Source organism: Symphalangus syndactylus, chromosome 20 (assembly GCF_028878055.3).
Source record: "Symphalangus syndactylus isolate Jambi chromosome 20, NHGRI_mSymSyn1-v2.1_pri, whole genome shotgun sequence".
Lineage (NCBI taxonomy): Eukaryota > Metazoa > Chordata > Mammalia > Primates > Hylobatidae > Symphalangus > Symphalangus syndactylus.
In genome coordinates this window covers 68,610,500-68,628,112 of record NC_072442.2, presented here as the reverse complement: position 1 = coordinate 68,628,112, position 17,613 = coordinate 68,610,500, and the positions used below count along the sequence as shown (strand labels likewise).

Here is a 17,613-nt window from a genome sequence, read left to right as displayed (position 1 = left end):
TTTATTTATTTATAAAATAGAGTCTCACTCTGTCACCCAGGCTGGAGTGCAGTGCTGCAATCTTGGCTCACTACAACCTCGGCCTCCCAGGTTCAAGAGATTCTCCTACCTCAGCCTCCTGAGTAGCTGGGACTATAGGTGTCTGCCATCATGTCCAGCAAATTTTTTGTGTTTTTAGTAGAGACAGGGTCTCACCATGCTGGCCTCGAACTCCTGACCTCAAATGATTTGCCCTCCTCAGCCTCCCAAAGTGCTGGGATTACAGGCGTGAGCCACTGCTCCTGGTCAACTGTATACTTTAAAAGGGTGAATTCTGTGGTATGTGAATCATACCTCAGGTTTTTAAATGGGGACAGACATTTGAACTTGATCTTAAAGGATGTGCTCCTTGGGCAGACGATAGCAGGAAGAAAATTCTGGGCAGAAAGAATAAAATGAGAAAAGGCATGGAAGCCACAAAAGAGCAATGTGCATTCAGGGAAGTAAACATGGCTGCGACTGGAGAACAGGGCACATACTCCAGAGTGAGCAGCAGAAACTGACCTAGCAGTGGAGTAAACAGATAGATAATGAAAGCTCTATATGCCAACCAAGGAAGAGGCCATGGGACACCTTCCATGAGAATGAGGTCTCCCAGGAAAATGACTTAACCAAGTTCTGTCAACTCGGAATCATTCAATGACTACACTCCACTTTGGCCAGCCAACAGTCCTTCTGACATTTATAAGACACACTTATTTACAGTATTGGTTGTTCTCAGTTTTCTTCCCAGCAGGGTATAGACTCCTTGAGGGCAGTCTCGTTTCCAGCCTTAACTCTTGTCAGTCCAAGTACAGGAGTAGCCTGAGGAGCCCCTGGGATGTTGAATGAGAATTGGCAGTTGGAACCAAGCTCTTTAGCTTTCCTAACCTCTCTTTACTCATGTTTTCACCCCGTTTGAACTGCCCTCCTAATCACAAATTCATTCAGAACTTCGCCCTCATCTGTTTCAAAAACCACTTCCTCACGAGGGCCTTCTTTGCCTCCCCACCTGGATATGAACTCCTCCCTCTTTAAAGAGGGTGTATTTTGTACTTTTCTTACGGCACTGATTTCCTCATCTCTTATATTAAAGTTACTGGGTGTTGCTGTCATCTATACACATCTCTTGCCCTCACCTACTGGAATCTAAACACCTTAGCCAAGGGTTTACGCCTTTCTGAGCCTTGCAGCTCCCAGCACTGTGCTGGGCAGGGTCTGAATGGAACTGTTCAACCAGCAGCAAAAATGATAGAATCAGAGACAGAAATAACCATTATCACAAAAGTTTTTTTAAATCCTAGAAGAAACTACACAAAACAGGATGCAGCATAAAGAACACAGAATGTGTTGGATCAATCTGTGACCACTTGGCTTGTTTATTTCCATCACGTGCATTTTATTCTGCTAGAACTCCAGAAGACTCAGGCAGAAAGTAATGGCCTCCCAGCCGCTGCGTTCCCAAGTCTGTGGTTTTCCTATGATATAAACAAAGGACTCTGGAGGCACGGTCTCTGTTAATATTTGCTGGTGTGGGCATGGGGGAGAAGTGGAGGGTGGGACGGGGCAGGGTTTGAGGGAAATCCACCGAACGAACCGACAGTTTATATAAGCAACACCTGCAGTGTTAAACCCCTTTCAACTGTGATTTTATTGAAAAAAAAAAAAAATTCCACTCTTCCTTTGGTAAATGTAAAAATTCTTTCACCAGCTGCATTCCGATCTAAAGTGTGTGGCAGTTCAGGAGAGATGGCAGCTGGAACAGATCACACTCAGGATGTAGAGCATGCTTACCAGCAGCGAGGGGATAATGAGAGCCTGCAAAACGAATCCTCTAAGCAGATGGACTGGCCTCAATTTGCCTGCTCAGAGTGTTCTCCTGTGAATGCTGAGAATACTGGAAGGACCCATCAGCACCGGACTGCTGAAAAGATCAGCTTTTTGAATAAAACTGTGACATCAGCTATTTTAGGACTTGCCACTTCAGTTCATAAAACCCTAAAGCCTACACTTTGGTTTTAATCTTATTTTTGTTAAATATTTACAATCTACTGCAAAACCAAATTCAGACCAAATGTCTGCTTACACAACCTTGTGACATGGTCACTCCTCCTGACAAGAGGGAGAGGGAACTAACATTTAATGAGCATTTACTATGTGCCTGGCACTAGACCCATCCGTTCCATGTTTCATCCTCACAGCAATGCTGGGATGCAGAGATCCACAGTTCACTTGGGGTATGTGGGCCCAGATGATGTCACGTTGGCCCAGACAGGTGAATCATTTGCTCAACACCCCAAAGGAAACCCTGGAGGAGTTAGGTCTGTCTGACTCTAAAGTTAGTGTTCCTCCCACTGCCCTTTGGTACTGGCCAGTATAACCCAGATGAATTGTTTCTCCAGAATTTGCTACAAGAACCTATGACTCTAGAGCAGACATTGGCAAACTTTTTCTGTAAAGGGCCAGAGAGTAAATATTTAATTTTTTTAGCTTTATGGGCTAGTCTCTGTTGCAATGGCTCAATTCTACCACTATATTGCAAAAAGGCAGCCATAGATAATACATAAATAAATGAACATGGCTGTATTCCAATAAAACTTTATTTTCAAATAGAAGCAGTGGGCCAGATTTGGTTCCCAGGCTCTAGTTTGCCAACCCCTGCTCTACAAAGTTTTAGAGTTGCAGCTGCATGTTACTTGGGTTTAGCATAACAAAGACCCATTTCCAACTTAATTAACAAAAATGAATCTCCCATATTCAAGACTACATGAGAGATAAAAGAGGGGTGAAAGACATGGTCTGTGCACTTACGGAATTGACATTCATTTGGGAGAAAAAGGCATAGGCACATAAAAGTCAAAAATAGGAAGATGAGGTAGCGCTCAGTAAGTGCCAAAGGAGGGGATTTGAGGGCCAAGGGCTGACTGATGGGCCACCACAATATTAGAAAACCAGAGTTCACAACCTGATCAAATACTCTTGCATTGGCACCAGAGCTCAGAAGGAGTCGGAAAAACCTCTCAGTGGACAAGAATGAAGAATGAGTCAGAAGTTACTGCTTTAAGCACTAATGAAAACACCCATTCTGGTGAGACCACACCAAGGTTTTTAGCATGTGTCAGATACTAATCAAAGATAATACGTAAATAAAGGAACATGGCTGATTGATTTTTAATTAACAAAAATGAATCTCCCATATTCAAGACTACATGAGAGATAAAAGAGGGGTGAAAGACATGGTCTGTGCACTTACGGAATTAATATTAATTTGGCAAAAAAAGGCATAGGTACATAAAAGCCAAAAATATGAACACGAGAGGAACATGAGGTAGCGCTCAGTAATTAAAAATGATCCATTTTCAGCTGGGCACTGTGGCTCATGCCTGTAATCCCAGCACTTTGGGAGGCCTCGGTGGGAAGACTGCTTGACGCCAGGAGTTCAAGACCAGCCTGGGCCACATAGCAAGACTCTTAGCCCTACAAAAAATTTAAAAAGTAGGGCCGGGCGCGGTGGCTCAAGCCTGTAATCCCAGCACTTTGGGAGGCCGAGGCGGGCGGATCACGAGGTCAGGAGATAGAGACCACGGTGAAACCCCGTCTCTACTAAAAATACAAAAAATTAGCCGGGCGTGGTGGCGGGCGCCTGTAGTCCCAGCTACTCGGAGAGGCTGAGGCAGGAGAATGGCGTGAACCCGGGAGGCGGAGCTTGCAGTGAGCCGAGATTGCGCCACTGCACTCCAGCCTGGGCGACAGAGCGAGACTCCGTCTCAAAAAAATAAATAAATAAATAAAAAATTTAAAAAGTAGTTGGACATGGTGGCATGCACCTGTGGTCTCAGCTACTTGGGAGGCTGAGGCAGGAGGACTGATGAGCCCAGAGGGTCAAGGCTGCAGGGAGTCATGGTGGCACCACTGCATCTGAGTGACAGAGAGAGACCCTGTCTCTAAAAAAATACAAATAAACCACAGGCAACATCTCCTTTAGACTCATCGAACACATTTACTTCGTCTCTTTTTTTTTTTGCCATCCTCCAATACTGTGATGTTCTGTCTCATTCTAAAAGGACAAGCAACTGAACTGACTTGGGTGCGACACAAACTGAGTGCTTTCAGGAACTCCGGGGCCTTTCCATTCTCCTCTCAGCTGATCCTTTACGCTCCGATGCGCCTGGAGAAGCTACAGACAAGGGCCAATAGAAGCCACCTCGGGCTGCTCTCCTTAGTTTGTAGGATGCCATTTCCTAAGACCTTACCTTGCTCATGGCAGTCAGGGCAGGATCACAGGCAGCATCCAGATCCTGAACCAGCAGCTGAATACTGCTGGAGATGACACTGCAAATCAAACAAATCACTGTGTCACCCCTTCAGACAATGGCCGTCTGAATGACTGACACTCAGGCCCCTGTGTAAAATTCAGATTCATCATCTCATCGGCAAAGTTTGAGCTTTAATTAATGACAGCGGAGGAGCAGCTTGGCTCTTTCTTCATGTCCTGGTTTTATCTGGGTGTGTCCTCACCCAGTCAGGATACAGAATCCCACAGTCAGTCTCCCTAATCACCACCCCAGTATCCCTGTTCACATCTTCCTCCAAAAGAACCTGCTTCCCAAAAATGTTTAAGTCAGAACTGAAGAATATAAAAAGTTAAGAAGAGTAGAGGAAATAAACTAAGAAGAGAATTTTGATTCTTCCTCAATAAGTGGTTGACGTGAAAGCCGAGGCCTGGCCCATGCCTGTCTCATTTAATGGCAGTGGAATAGAAACTGACCACAACAAAAATACCACAAGGTCCTAACAGGGAAAGAAGGCTTTACTGTTAGAACTTCCTGGACGGACCTCCCCTGCCACTCCCACACTCTTATTCCCTCAGTGGCTACATTCAAGCCATTTATACTTTATACTTTAAAACACTGAAGGTAGGCCTGGCCTTCTGTGGGTTTAGATGGGGGCAGATCAACGACGGCCAAGGGAGAATGTCTTCTCTGTGGTTATTCTTCACAGTGAGACAATAACCCCATAAGCTAAAAGAGCAACTGCATTTGAGGAGGTACATTGGCAGCCCAGTTCTGAAGCTTCTTATTAGTGGCCAGTAGGGACTCATTCTGACCCAACAGAAACCTCTTAGGTTCTGCAGTGACTAAAGCCAACAGCCTGAGGCATGCTGCTGTGTAGCAGAGAAAGGGCAGGCAGTGAGCAAATGTGTACAAGGTATATACGTGCTGCACGCTGCTGTGTAGTGGAGAAAGGGCAGGCAGCGAGCATGTGCGTGCAGGGTACATACGTGCTGAACGTGTCCATCTCTCCAGTCAGATTGATTCGTTCAATCAGACTTACATCCACTTTTTCTTTGAGTTTTTCTTCTAGCTGTTGAAAAACAAGAGAAACGGATGCATGGTTAATGATTATCCAAAGAAGTACCATCACAGTAATAGTTAACATTTACTGAGTTTGATGATTCAGACATAATTCCATACACTTCTTTTTTTTTTGAGACGGGAGTCTCGCTCTTGTTGCCCAGGCTGGAGTGCAGTGGTGCAACCTCGGCTCACTGCAACCTCTGCCTCCTGGGTTCAAGCAATTCTCCTGCCTCAGCCTCCCGAGTAGCTGGGATTACAGGCATGCGCCACCATGCCCGGCTAGATTTTATATTTTTAGTAGAGATGGGGTTTCACCATGTTGGTCAGGCTAGTCTCAAACTCCCAACCTCAGGTGATCTGCCTGCCTTGGCCTCCCAAAGTGCTGGGACTAGAGGCGTGAGCCACCATGCCTGGCCAATCTTACAACCTTATGAGGAAGATTCTATTATTATCATCCTCCTTTTACAGATCAGAAAATTAGAGGGGGGGTGCCTACCCAAGATAGAAGTGGTAGGGCCAGGAGTCAAACTTCCTCCAGAGCCTGTGCCCTTTAGCACTGTGCAGTACTTGTTTCTTATGACATATCAATAATTCATATCAACTCATTCTGAAAAGACCCTGATTTTAAGATACTCCCTGCCCCATGAACTACAGACTTGCCCACCCAGATTGGAAACCTTTGGTGGTAAGTAGCAGTAAAACCAGCTAAAATAGTCAGTGAATGCTACTACGGGCCAAGCACCTCATTAAGGCATTGGGGATACAGTGGTAAACAAAAGAAATGTGGTCCCTGCCGTCATCAGCCGACAGCCGGGGACAGAAACACTCAACATGCTCCTGGAGCTCAAAGAAAAATAACGGGACCAGGACGTGTAAATACGTGGAGATATCCCTGGGAGTTGATTAATCTAGCACGGTAAACCTATTACACAAACTCTAAGAATAGCTAATGTTTTGGCCTTTTTTTTTTTTTTGATATGGAGTTTCACTCTTGTTGCCCAGGCTGGAGTGCAATGGTACGATCTTGGCTCACTGCAACCTCTGCCTCCAGGGTTTAAGCAATTCTCCTGCCTCATCCTCCCGAGTAGCTGGGACTACAGGCATGTGTCACCATGCCCAGCTAATTTCATATTTTTAGTAGAGACAGGGTTTCACCATATCAGCCAGGATGGTCTTGAACTCCTGACATCAGGTGATCCGCCCACCTCCATGTCCCAAAGTACTGAGTAGCTAGGACTACAGCTAGGATTACAGGTGTGAGCCACCACACCAGGCCAGTATAACCAATGTTTTGTCTTAAATTTGAAAATGCTGTTGGGGTGCATAAATTAGTGTAACTTTTTTGGAAGGTAATTTATTCAAAAAGCAAAACTTTAAATACACATATTGCCTAAACCAGCAATTTCACAACTAGAAATGCATTTCAGTGAAATAAGGAGAATAACATACAAAGATACGCAAGTATTTTTTGCAGCATTCATTAATTCAACCAATATTTACTGAAAGCCCGCTTTGTTCAGGCTATGTAACAGAATAAGAGAGTTATTCAGTGAACAAAACAGATCAATGCTGTTCTCATAAAGCTGGAAACAATCTACATGTGTATTTACAAAGGATACAACAAATTATAGCACAGGCTTATCGTGCTTAAACTCTTCAGCAGCCTCTTCCTACGACACTGAAAATAAAATCCAAATTCCTGACCATGAATTGGGTCCTGCCCAGCTTTCTGGCCTCGTCTTGCCACTTTCCACCTTGCCCACTAGGCTTCAGTTACACTGGCCTTTTAAATTTCTGGGAGACACCAGGGTCCTTCGCCCTCAGGACCTTCATACTTCACACTTCCTCCTTCCTCTGCCTGAAACACGGCCCGCTCAGCCCTGCTGACCCACTCCCTTGCTTTGCCACACCCCCACTTTCTAAGCCCTCCAGGCTCCTCACTTTTTGGCCACATGTTGGCCATGCTGGTCTCAAATCCTGACCTCGTGATCTACCCACCTCAGCCTCCCAAAGTGCTGGGATTACAGACGTGAGCCACCACGCCCGGCCCTAATTTTTGTATTTTTAGTAGAGACGGGGCTTTCACTATGTTGGCCAGGCTGGTCTCGAACTCCTGACCTCAGATGGGTGATCCACCCACCTCGGGCTCCCAAAGGGCTGGGATTACAGGCGGGAGCCCCCGCACTCAGCCAGAGTATCATTCTTTATACCTCCTAATGGAATAATGGATCTGGGCTTTGAGCATCAGAGGCTGCTGACATCATACAAAGAGCAACCAAACATTATGTATCTTGATGGTAGACATACAAAACATCATTATGATGTAGTTTTCTGTAAAAAAGAATCTGAATCAGCTCAGGCTTCTACCTAACTACCAATTTATGGGAAATACAAGAGACAAAGTAAAATGTCCATTAATACTCCTGGGTGCAACCAGCAAAATCCAAAACTTGGGAAAATCTACAGGGCAAACAACCCAGTTTCTTTAAGAAAAGATTGCAGAGGGGGCAAAGAGAAATGGAAGAAGAAACCAGAGACTTAAGAATCTGAGCAGGCCGGGCCCAGTGGCTCACCTGGTAATCCCAACACTTTGGGGGCTGAGGCAAGAGGATCACTTGAGCCCAGGAGTTCAAGACCAGTCTGAGCAACATAGTGAGACCCCATCTGAGCACAGCAACCTAACATAGCAACATAGAGACCCCATCTCTACAAAAAATAAAAAAATACTGGCCAGGCATGGTTGCAGGTGCCTGAAGTCCCAGTGTAGTCCCAGCCACTTGGGAGGCTGAGGGTAGGATCGCTTCCATCCCAGGTTGCAGTGAGCTGTGATCATACCACCACACTCCAGCCTGGGCAACAGATTGAGACCCCATATCAAACAAAAAGAATCTGAGCAACAAGGAATTGGAAAATAAAATTTAAAAGCAACACCAATAATACATCATTATTGGCTCATTAACTGTAACAAATATTTCATATTAACGTTAATAATATGGGAAACTGGGTAAGTGGTATGTGGGAACCATGCAAACGATCTTTGCAATTTTTCTATAAATCTAGAAGTATCCTTACAAGTGTCGTTTAGTTTTTTAAAAAAACTATTTACAATAGCAATTCATAACATCGTTCTATGGTTTGATTGTGTTCTCCAAAGTCTACGTGTTATAAACTTAATCCCTGATGCCACAGTGTTGAGAGGTATTAGGTCATGAGGGCTCTGGCCTCATCATGGATTAATGCCATTATCTCAGGAGTGGGTTCTTTTATTCCTTCAAGAGATCTTTATTAAGCACTTATTATGTACCAGGCATTGTATTTGGTGCTAATGAACAGAGGTGAACAGAGTAGACTCTTTGGCATAACTTAAAACTAATGGGGGAGTCAGATAATAAGGAAGTAAGCCAGCCGAGATGTAACTTCGGTTTTGTGGTGTTAGGAAAGAAATTTGGCAGTGCTGGAATAAGGGAGCTCCTACTGAAGGGGGGTGGCCAGGAGGGCCCCTCTGCTGAAGGAGGGTGGTCAAGGAGGGGCTCTCTGAGGAGGCAATACTGAAGCGGGGTCCTGAGGCTTGGGGAATGAGACTGCCAAGTGAGAAGCCACCACACCCGGCTAATTTTTGTATTCGTCTAGTAGAGACGGGGTTTTGCCATGTTGACGAGGCTGGTCTTAAACTCCTGACCTCAAGTGATCCACCCTCCTCAGCCTCCCAAAGTGCTGGGATTATAGGCATAAGCCTCCACTCTTCTGGAGGTTCTGAGGAAGAAACTATTCACACCTCTCTTCTAGCTTCAGGTGTTTGCTGGCAATCCTTGATGTTCCTTGGTTCATAGAAGTCTGACTCCAGCCTCTGCCTCCTTCCCACGGCCTTCTTCCCTGTATTTCTGTGTGTTCAATCTCTCTCTCCTTTCTACGGACAACAGTCATTAGATAAGGGCCCCCCCGCAACCCTAAATCTAGGACCATCTCATCTTGACATACTTAATTACATTTACCAAGATAAGGTCACATTTACAGGTCCCAAGGCCTAGGACTGGGACATATTTTGGGGTTGGGGGGACACTTCAACCCACTATATCTCCCTGGGTCCTCTTGAGATGACACTAATAGTCTTTGATATTTTTCTTGCTTTTTGTATAACATGATGTTCTGGTTCATCCTGTACATTTCCTGCCCTTGACCTGGAATTAGTCATTTCTCCAGGAATCTCTGGTTTATTTTAGTGGAAAATTGTATTTAGAGACCACAATAAAGGTGCTAAGAATGTATTACTTTTATAATCAATAAAAACAATTTTCACTAAATAAAAAATAATTGGCTACTTGTATCATCAGTCATCAAAATGGTCTTCAACTCGGATTTCTAGAACTTCTAAGAGTCTGTTCTAGAAAACTAATGCAAAACATTTAAGATGCTATATTCAGAAAGACATTCTTTGTAAGGATTTTTTTTTTTTTTTTTTAGAGACAGGGTCTCACTCTGTCACCCAGGCTGGAGTGCAGTGGTGTGATCACGGCTCACTGCAGCTTTGACCTCCCAGGCTCAAGTGATCTTCCAACCTCAGCTTCCCAAGTATCTGAGACCACAGGCATGTGTGTGCCACCACACTCAACTAATTTTTAAATTTTTTGTAAAGACCAGGTCTCACTATGTTGCCCAGGCTGGTCTTGGACTGTTGGCCTCAAGCGATCCTTCTGCCTTGGCCTCCCCAAATGCTAGGATTACAGGTGTGAGCCACTGTACCCTGCCAGGATTATCTATAAAAGCAAAATTTTGGCTGGGCACGGTGGCTCACACCTATAATCCCAGCACTTTGGAAGGCCAAGGCGGCTGGATCATGAGGTCAGGAGATCAAGACCATCCTGGCTAACACGGTGAAACCCCGTCTCTACTAAAAATACAAAAAATTAGCTGGGCGTGGTAGTGGGTGCCTGTAGTCCCAGCTACTCACGGTGGCTCACGCCTATAATCCCAGCACTTTGGTTGGCCGAGACGGGCAGATCACAAGGTCAGGAGATCGAGACCATCCCGGCTAACACGGTGAAACCCCGTCTCTACTAAAAATACAAAAAATTAGCCGGGCGTGTTGGCGGGCGCCTGTAGTCCCAGCTACTCGGGAGGCTGAGGCAGGAGAATGGCGTGAACCTGCGAGGCGGAGCTTGCAGTGAGCCGAGATTGTGCCACTGCACTCCAGCCTGGGCGACAGAGAGAGACTCAGATTCAAAAAAAAAAAAGCAAAATTTGAAGCAGCATAAACAATGATCAGGGATACTGCTAAATAATTTATGGTATAAGGCCGGGCGCAGTGGCTAACGCCTGTAATCCCAATACTTTGGGAGGCCGAGGCAGGTGGATCACAAGGTCAGGAGTTGGAGATCGGCCTGGCCAAGATGGTGAAACCCCATCTCTACTAAAAAAAACAAACAAACAAAAAAACCAAAAATTAGCTGGGGGTGGTGGCAGGCATCTATAATCCCAGCTACTCAGGAGGCTGAGGCAGAAGAATTGCTTGAACCCGGGAGGCGGAGGCTGCAATGAGCCAAGATCGTGGCCACTGCACTCCAGCCTGGGAGACAGAGCAAGACTCTATCTCAAAATAAATGAATAAATAAATAATTTATGGTATAGTCCCTTAAAGAGAAATACTATGTGGCCATAAACAATGATAGTAATAATGACCCTGTAATGATAGTTATGATTATTACTATCATTATAATGGCAGGAGAAATGCTAATGCTGTGTATGACACTAACAATAAGGGGATATAACAGTGAATTACAATTGTAACATACAAAACTATGTCTATGAATAACGATTGAAAAAATACCCCAAATTGCTAATATGATTATTTGAGGATGATGGGATTAAAAGGGATCTTTTTTTTTTAATACTATGGTTATTTTACCTTTAAAATAGCATATTTACATGTATGTATTTCTTTCTGTGCACACCCAAAATAGTTAAACAGTGTTTCTTCATGAAAGAACTCTGGAACCCCTGCCTTGGAGGTCCTTACAGATAGTGCCATCTTACCCGGGGAGTGGCCTGGGGCTAAACGGACTGCTCTGTGGCTCCAAGGCCAAACCCTGGAAGGTCATGACCTTCGCAACTCAACACGACCAGGTCCCCAGGCAGAGCGTGCTGCTGCCTCTGCCTCTGGCTGGCTTACGTGACACTGAGGGGCCTCTGTGGACACACTTCCTATTTGACCTGCTGTATTGTTGCCCTGGCACACAGGAGCTCCAAGCTGTGCTGTCTGAACTATCATTTATGACTGTCTTCTTGTGGTCTAGGTATCTGTAAATTATAAATACAAAGTGGGTAGAAGAGCAGAACCTTTCCAAATTACTTTCTTTCTCTTGGCCTCAGGGGAATCCCAGACCAAGTGTGAAAAGGATTTCTAATTCCATGTTTAAGGCTGAATCAAAGGTTATTCTGGGTCTTCCTTCTGCTCCATCAGTTGCTGAACTATGGCCATGTGGGGGCCTCCAGCAGAGGCATCACCCTTTCCTGTCCCCCAGTTCCTGAACGTCAGCATCCCAAAGAATGGCTATTTGTTTAGGCAGATTGAAAATGCCATGTAAATTTCAGAAGACACATAAAAGCCCAAAGGATTCTGCTTAACTTAGTAACACTTCTGAGCATGGAATAACTGGCTGTGACTCATCATCACCAAAGGCTGGGTCCTAGTACAGACAAGCTTGTTACTGCTTTTCTCATATGGGTTGGAGTGCTACTGACCTACTTTTAACAGGTCATGCCCTTTGAAGAGCTTACACAACTCCAGGGAGGTGACCAGTCCTACTTTCTTGCCCAGTCTTCTTTTAACAAGGCCTTTCTGTAAGACAGCTGCCTGAGCAGCCTTATGGCTGGACAGTGAGTTTTCCTCTGTGGCAGGCCAACTGGTCTCACCCAAGGTCGTCTGTGGCCATGTTAGGACGTATATTCTCACTCGCCGAGCAACGCAGCCAGAGGGTTCAGGAAAAGGAGGTGGTGAGTGGGCAGCCAGGGCGGCTCACCTGCTGGGTGGTGGCCAGACAGTACTCTGCCGTGCTCAGGATGCTACAGATGAGGCAGAGCTCCTCCAGAGTGAACTTGGCTACTTCTGAGCCCTCCTTTTCCTTGAGGAGGCTGCTGATGGTCAGCCCTCCACTGCTGGTTGTGGTTCTGAGGAAAAGGAAAAGGAACAAGTCAGCCTGGAATTTCTAATTTGCTTCCTGAACTGGAAACTACATATTTTAAGACAAAGAAAAGGGGGAAGTAAAGGCTGGACATGGCCCAAATCAATCCACATACAATGAGTCCTTTTCCTACTGACCTTACCTTGACTATCATCTGTTTAGATTCTCTCACCATCAGAAATAGGAAGAGATGATTCCTATTTTAGTTAATCTGAATCATCAGCCAGTCATTAGTCACATTAACTAGGATGGTCTAATATCCAAAGGGAAGGCTGCTGAGCTGTCCTCTCTTTAGCTTGGAATCTTCTGATGTGCAGAACTCATTTAGGACCACGTGGAGCACGAAAGGTGGTTACCTACCCTGTTTCTTTCGGTTAAGAAAAGTCTGCACTGGGACTTATGTGTGCTTGTGGAGGAGTACATAAGCGAATGTTAAGACATGCTTCCAGGCCGGGCGCGGTGGCTCACGCCTGTAATCCCAGCACTTTGGGAGGCCGAGGCAGGCGGATCACAAGGTCAGGAGATCGAGACCATCCTGGCTAACACGGTGAAACCCCGTCTCTACTAAAAATACAAAAACAAAAATTAGCCAGGCGTGGTGGCGGGCACCTGTAGTCCCAGCTACTCGGGAGGCTGAGGCAGGAGAATGGCGTGAACCCGGGAGGCGGAGTTTGCAGTGAGCCGAGATGGCGCCACTGCACTCCAGCCTGGGCAACAGAGCGAGACTCTGTCTCAAAAAAAAAAAAAAAAGACATGCTTCCTGCCCAAGGCCCTAAGTGTCTCAAGGGCCAAAACCCATCACACATCCTCCTGTGACTACAGGTTTTTGGGGCAGCCCCAGCTCCTGAGTGAGTTCTATGGTAGTAACCACTACCCACTCATATCTGGATGCTTCGGAATCCTCTGTTGGTTCCTTTCACCTTGCCCCCACTTCTGTGAACAGTCTCTTTACTGACATAATCCCAGCTGAGTATGCCATTTTTTTCCCGTTGAGACGCTGACTAATACACGTGGGAAAATGCTCCCAGGATGAAGTTCAACGGTAGCTGCAGGGAATAAAGCTATAAGCAGTATAGCCCCAGTTCTGTGACACAAACAAACAAAAGCACGCAGATCACACACATTATGTATCTATCAAGAACGGAAAAATATATACCAAAAAGTTATGTTTTCTTTGGGTAGTGAGATTATACATAATTTTTTTTTTTTTTTTAGGCGGAGTCTCCCTGCAACACCCAGGCTGGAGGCAGTGGCACAATCTTGGCTCAGTGCAACCTCCGCCTCCCGGGTTCAAGTGATTCTCCTGCCTCAGCCTCCTGAGCAGCTGGGACTACAGGCATGCACCACCACACCCAGCTGATTTTTGTATTTTTAGTAGAGATGGGGTTTCACCATATTAGCCAGGCTGGTCTCAAACTCCTGACCTCAAGTGATCCTCCTGCCTCGGCTGCCCCCAATCCTACCGCATCTGAAACATTAGGCTCTGTCCAGCATGGCAGGAAGTGTGCACCACAAGAGGGACTTGGAACCTACTGGGAATGAGGAAAAAGCAGATTCATTCCTCCCACCCATCACTCCGGGGCAGCATCTCACTGAGAGGCTTGGGTGAAACTGCTTAAGCTATTTATCAGTTATGTCCACCACAACCTCACTTTCTTTGTGTGTGAATCCATGGAAATTAAACAGGGCTACAATGGGACTGGTTCTCGAGTCTACCGTGGTAAGATGTGCCCATGTGGGCAGCCAGTGTGGACATTTCCTCTGATGCTCGTGATCGGCTGTGGAATGTCAGAGAGGAAACAGCTTCAGGCCCTCGGGAACTCAGGAAGCGGGCCTTCTTCCTTGATACTCCTGGTGGTTCAGTCAACAACTTCAGAGTGGATTTCCTTAAGATTCCCATATTTAGGTCTACTTGCCACCACTCAGACTATGAAGAACAGGACTCACTTGGGCAGGTTGCCAGAGAGGATTTTCCAGGCGTATTCTCGGAGGTACTTCTGGAAAATGGTGGTCAGGGCGATCATGGGCTCCCCAGTACTGAGCTGAGAGCATTGCACCATGCACTTCTTGTAGTAGACAAAGAGGTCGGCACAGCTGGGGAGCACGGCACCCCCTTCATCAGTGTTGGGCTTAGGTGGGCCCTGGGCTTTGAAATCAGCCACAAACCGATCTATCAGCTCTCCGAGGTTCCTAGGAGGAAAAAAAAAAACAAAAATGTTATTTTACTTCAAGAAAAGTAAAGTAAATGTGCTCGTTTGCAATGTACATAAACTACTGCCACAAGTAATCATTCCTACTGCGTTTAAAACTTAAAATTGGATCGATTTTAATCAACATCATCGTTCACTACCACCACCACTCCTACGACAGCAGTAATAAAATCTGACATACGAGATTCTAATCTCTAAATCGATTGACATTTGTGCTTTATACTTTTCAAGGCATTTCATTATCATATTGGACTCCAAACCCCTGTAAGCAAGATAGGGTATTACTGGTCCCGCTAAAAGATGAGAAAATTAAGTCCTAGAAAGTTTATCACAAAGTTTGTGGCAGAGCTGAGCCTAGACTCCAATACTAAAGTAAGAAACTGATCCTTCTATCGTATTAGTACCATTTACCCCTCCACAAAGGAAAACCCTAAATAATGACAATGATCGTTTTCTGAACACTTATGATGCACCAGGTATTATGTCCGTGCTTTATATGCATCTCATTGAACTTCATTTCCTTTTTTTTTTAAGAGACAGAGTCTTGCTCTGTTGGCCCAGACTGGAGTGCAGCGGCACGATCTTGGCCCACTGCAACCTCCACCTTCAGGGTTCAAGCAATTCTCCTGCCTCAGCCTCCCATGTAGCTGGGACTATAGGCGCATGCCACCATGCCCAGCTAACTTTTATTTTCAGTAGAGACAGGGTTTTACCATGTTGCCCAGGCTGGTCTCGAACTCCTGACCTCAGGTGATCCACCCACCTTGGCCTCCCAAAGTGCTGGGATTACAGGTGTGAGCCACCGCGCCCAGCTCATTTACTTTTTACAATAAACTTACGTAGTACGTAATATTACTATCCTCATTTTCAAAGAGTTAAGTACAGAAAAGCTGAGTACCTTGTCCAGAGTAATACAGCTAGAAAACAGGAGAGCCAGGATTAAAAACTAAGCAACCTGGCTCTAAGCTTCAAGCCTTTAAGCACTCTACTTCCTAAAAACAAAAAGGTTATGATGTCAGCACATATTTAGACATCACGAACCTAAATGTGCCCAAGAGATAGATGCCTAAACAAAGAGAAACTGTGAAATGTATTATAATGGTTTCTTTCTTCTCCAATGCAGTTTTTTCTTAGAACTTCCAGAATCAAAGGTATAAAAAAATCTTAGGAAAAGAGAGGGTATGGGCAGAGCGTGGTGGCTCATGCCTGTAATCCCAGCACTGTGGGAGGCCGAGGCAGACGGATCACTTGAGGCCAGGAGTTCGAGACCAGCCTGGCCAACATGGCAAAACCCCGTCTCTACTAAAAATACAAAAATTAGCCTGGTGTGGGCCGGGCGCGGTGGCTCATGCCTGTAATCTCAGCACTTTGGGAGGCCGAGGTGGGCGGATCACAAGGTCAGGAGATCGAGACCACCCTGACTAACACGGGAAAACCCCATCTCTACTAAAACTACAAAAAAAAAATTAGCTGGGCATGATGGCGGGCACCCGTAGTCCCAGCTACTTGCGAAGCTGAGGCAGGAGAATGGCGTGAACCAGGAGGCGGAGCTTGCAGTGAGCCGAGACTGCACCACTGCCCTCCAGCCTGGGCAACAGAGCAAGACTCTGTCTCAAAAAAAAAAAAAAAAAAAATTAGCTGGGTGTGGTGGCACATGCCTGTAATCCCAGCTACTTGGAAGGCTGAGACCTGAGGCAGAGAATCACCTGAACTCGGGAGGTGGAGGCTGTTGTGAGCCGAGCTTAAACCACTGCATTCCAGCCTGGGCGACAGAGCAAGACTTGATATCCGGAAAAAAAAAAAAAAAAAAACAAAAAAAAAAACGGTATGAGCAGCTCCAGACTTGCCTCAGGCCACAGTGGGGATGAGAGTTGCATTTTTTCTCCCATTTCCCATTCAAACATCCCTGTAATTGTTTCGTGGAATTGCATCACCACCTGTGAGGATCCAGCAGAGTTGCAGTAACTGCTGTGTGCACAGCTGTGCTGTGTGAAGAATGGGAAGGGTTCCCACCACTTCTGACATGTTGCATCTTTTTAGGTTGCTGTTTAAGGCTACAGGAATCCAGCTGTGTTTTAAAAATGTATTTATATAATGGTAAGGAAGAAAAAGACAAGAACCACACATACCATCAATGTCAGGCCCCTGAGCCCAAACCAAGCCATCGCATCCCCTGTGACTTGCACGTATACATCCAGATGGCCTGAAGTAACTGAAGATCCACAAAAGAAGTAAAAATAGCCTTAACTGATGACATTCCACCATTGTGATTTGTTCCTGCCCCACCCTAACTGATCAATGTACTTTGTAATCTCCCCCACCCTTAAGAAGGTACTTTGTAATCTCCCCCACCTTTAAGAAGGTACTTTGTAATCTCCCCCACCCTTAAGAAGGTACTTTGTAATCTCCCCCACCCTTAAGAAGGTACTTTGTAATCTCCCCCACCCTTAAGAAGGTACTTTGTAATCTCCCCCACCCTTAAGAAAGTTCTTTGTAATTCTCCCTACCCTTGAGAATGTACTTTGAGAGATCCACCCCCTGCCCCCCAAAACACTGCTCCTAACTCCACCGCCTATCCCAAAACCTATAAGAACTAATGATAATCAACCACCCTTTGCTGACTCTCTTTTCGGACTCAGCCCGCCTGCACCCAGGTGATTAAAAGCTTTATTGCTCACACAAAGGCTGTTTGGTGGTCTCTTCACATGGACGTGCATGAAAATCAATTAGCAGGAACAGGAGAAAATTGACATTTTACTCAAAGGCTTTTGTTATTGAAAGTCTATTATAGGCCCGGCGTGGGGGCTCACACCTGTCATCCCAGCACTTTGGGAAGCCGGGGCGGGCAGA

The 17,613-nt window shown here is 45.6% G+C and overlaps 1 protein-coding gene across 5 annotated transcripts in view; it reads right to left on the bottom strand.

Moving 5' to 3' along the window:
• VPS53 (VPS53 subunit of GARP complex) overlaps positions 1–17,613 on the bottom strand; it is a 181,039-nt gene that overhangs the window by 32,805 nt on the left and 130,621 nt on the right. For 4 of the 5 annotated variants that reach the window (XM_055256623.2, XM_055256626.2, XM_055256627.2 and 1 more), the window contains 4 exons: positions 14,501–14,743; positions 12,392–12,539; positions 5,300–5,382; positions 4,272–4,350 (listed from right to left, as the gene is read on the bottom strand). In XM_055256623.2, coding sequence (XP_055112598.1) covers positions 4,272–4,350; positions 5,300–5,382; positions 12,392–12,539; positions 14,501–14,743 — 553 coding nt within the window. The remainder of the gene's footprint in view (positions 1–4,271; positions 4,351–5,299; positions 5,383–12,391; positions 12,540–14,500; positions 14,744–17,613) is intronic. The other variant, XR_008653085.2, reaches the window with a different exon arrangement.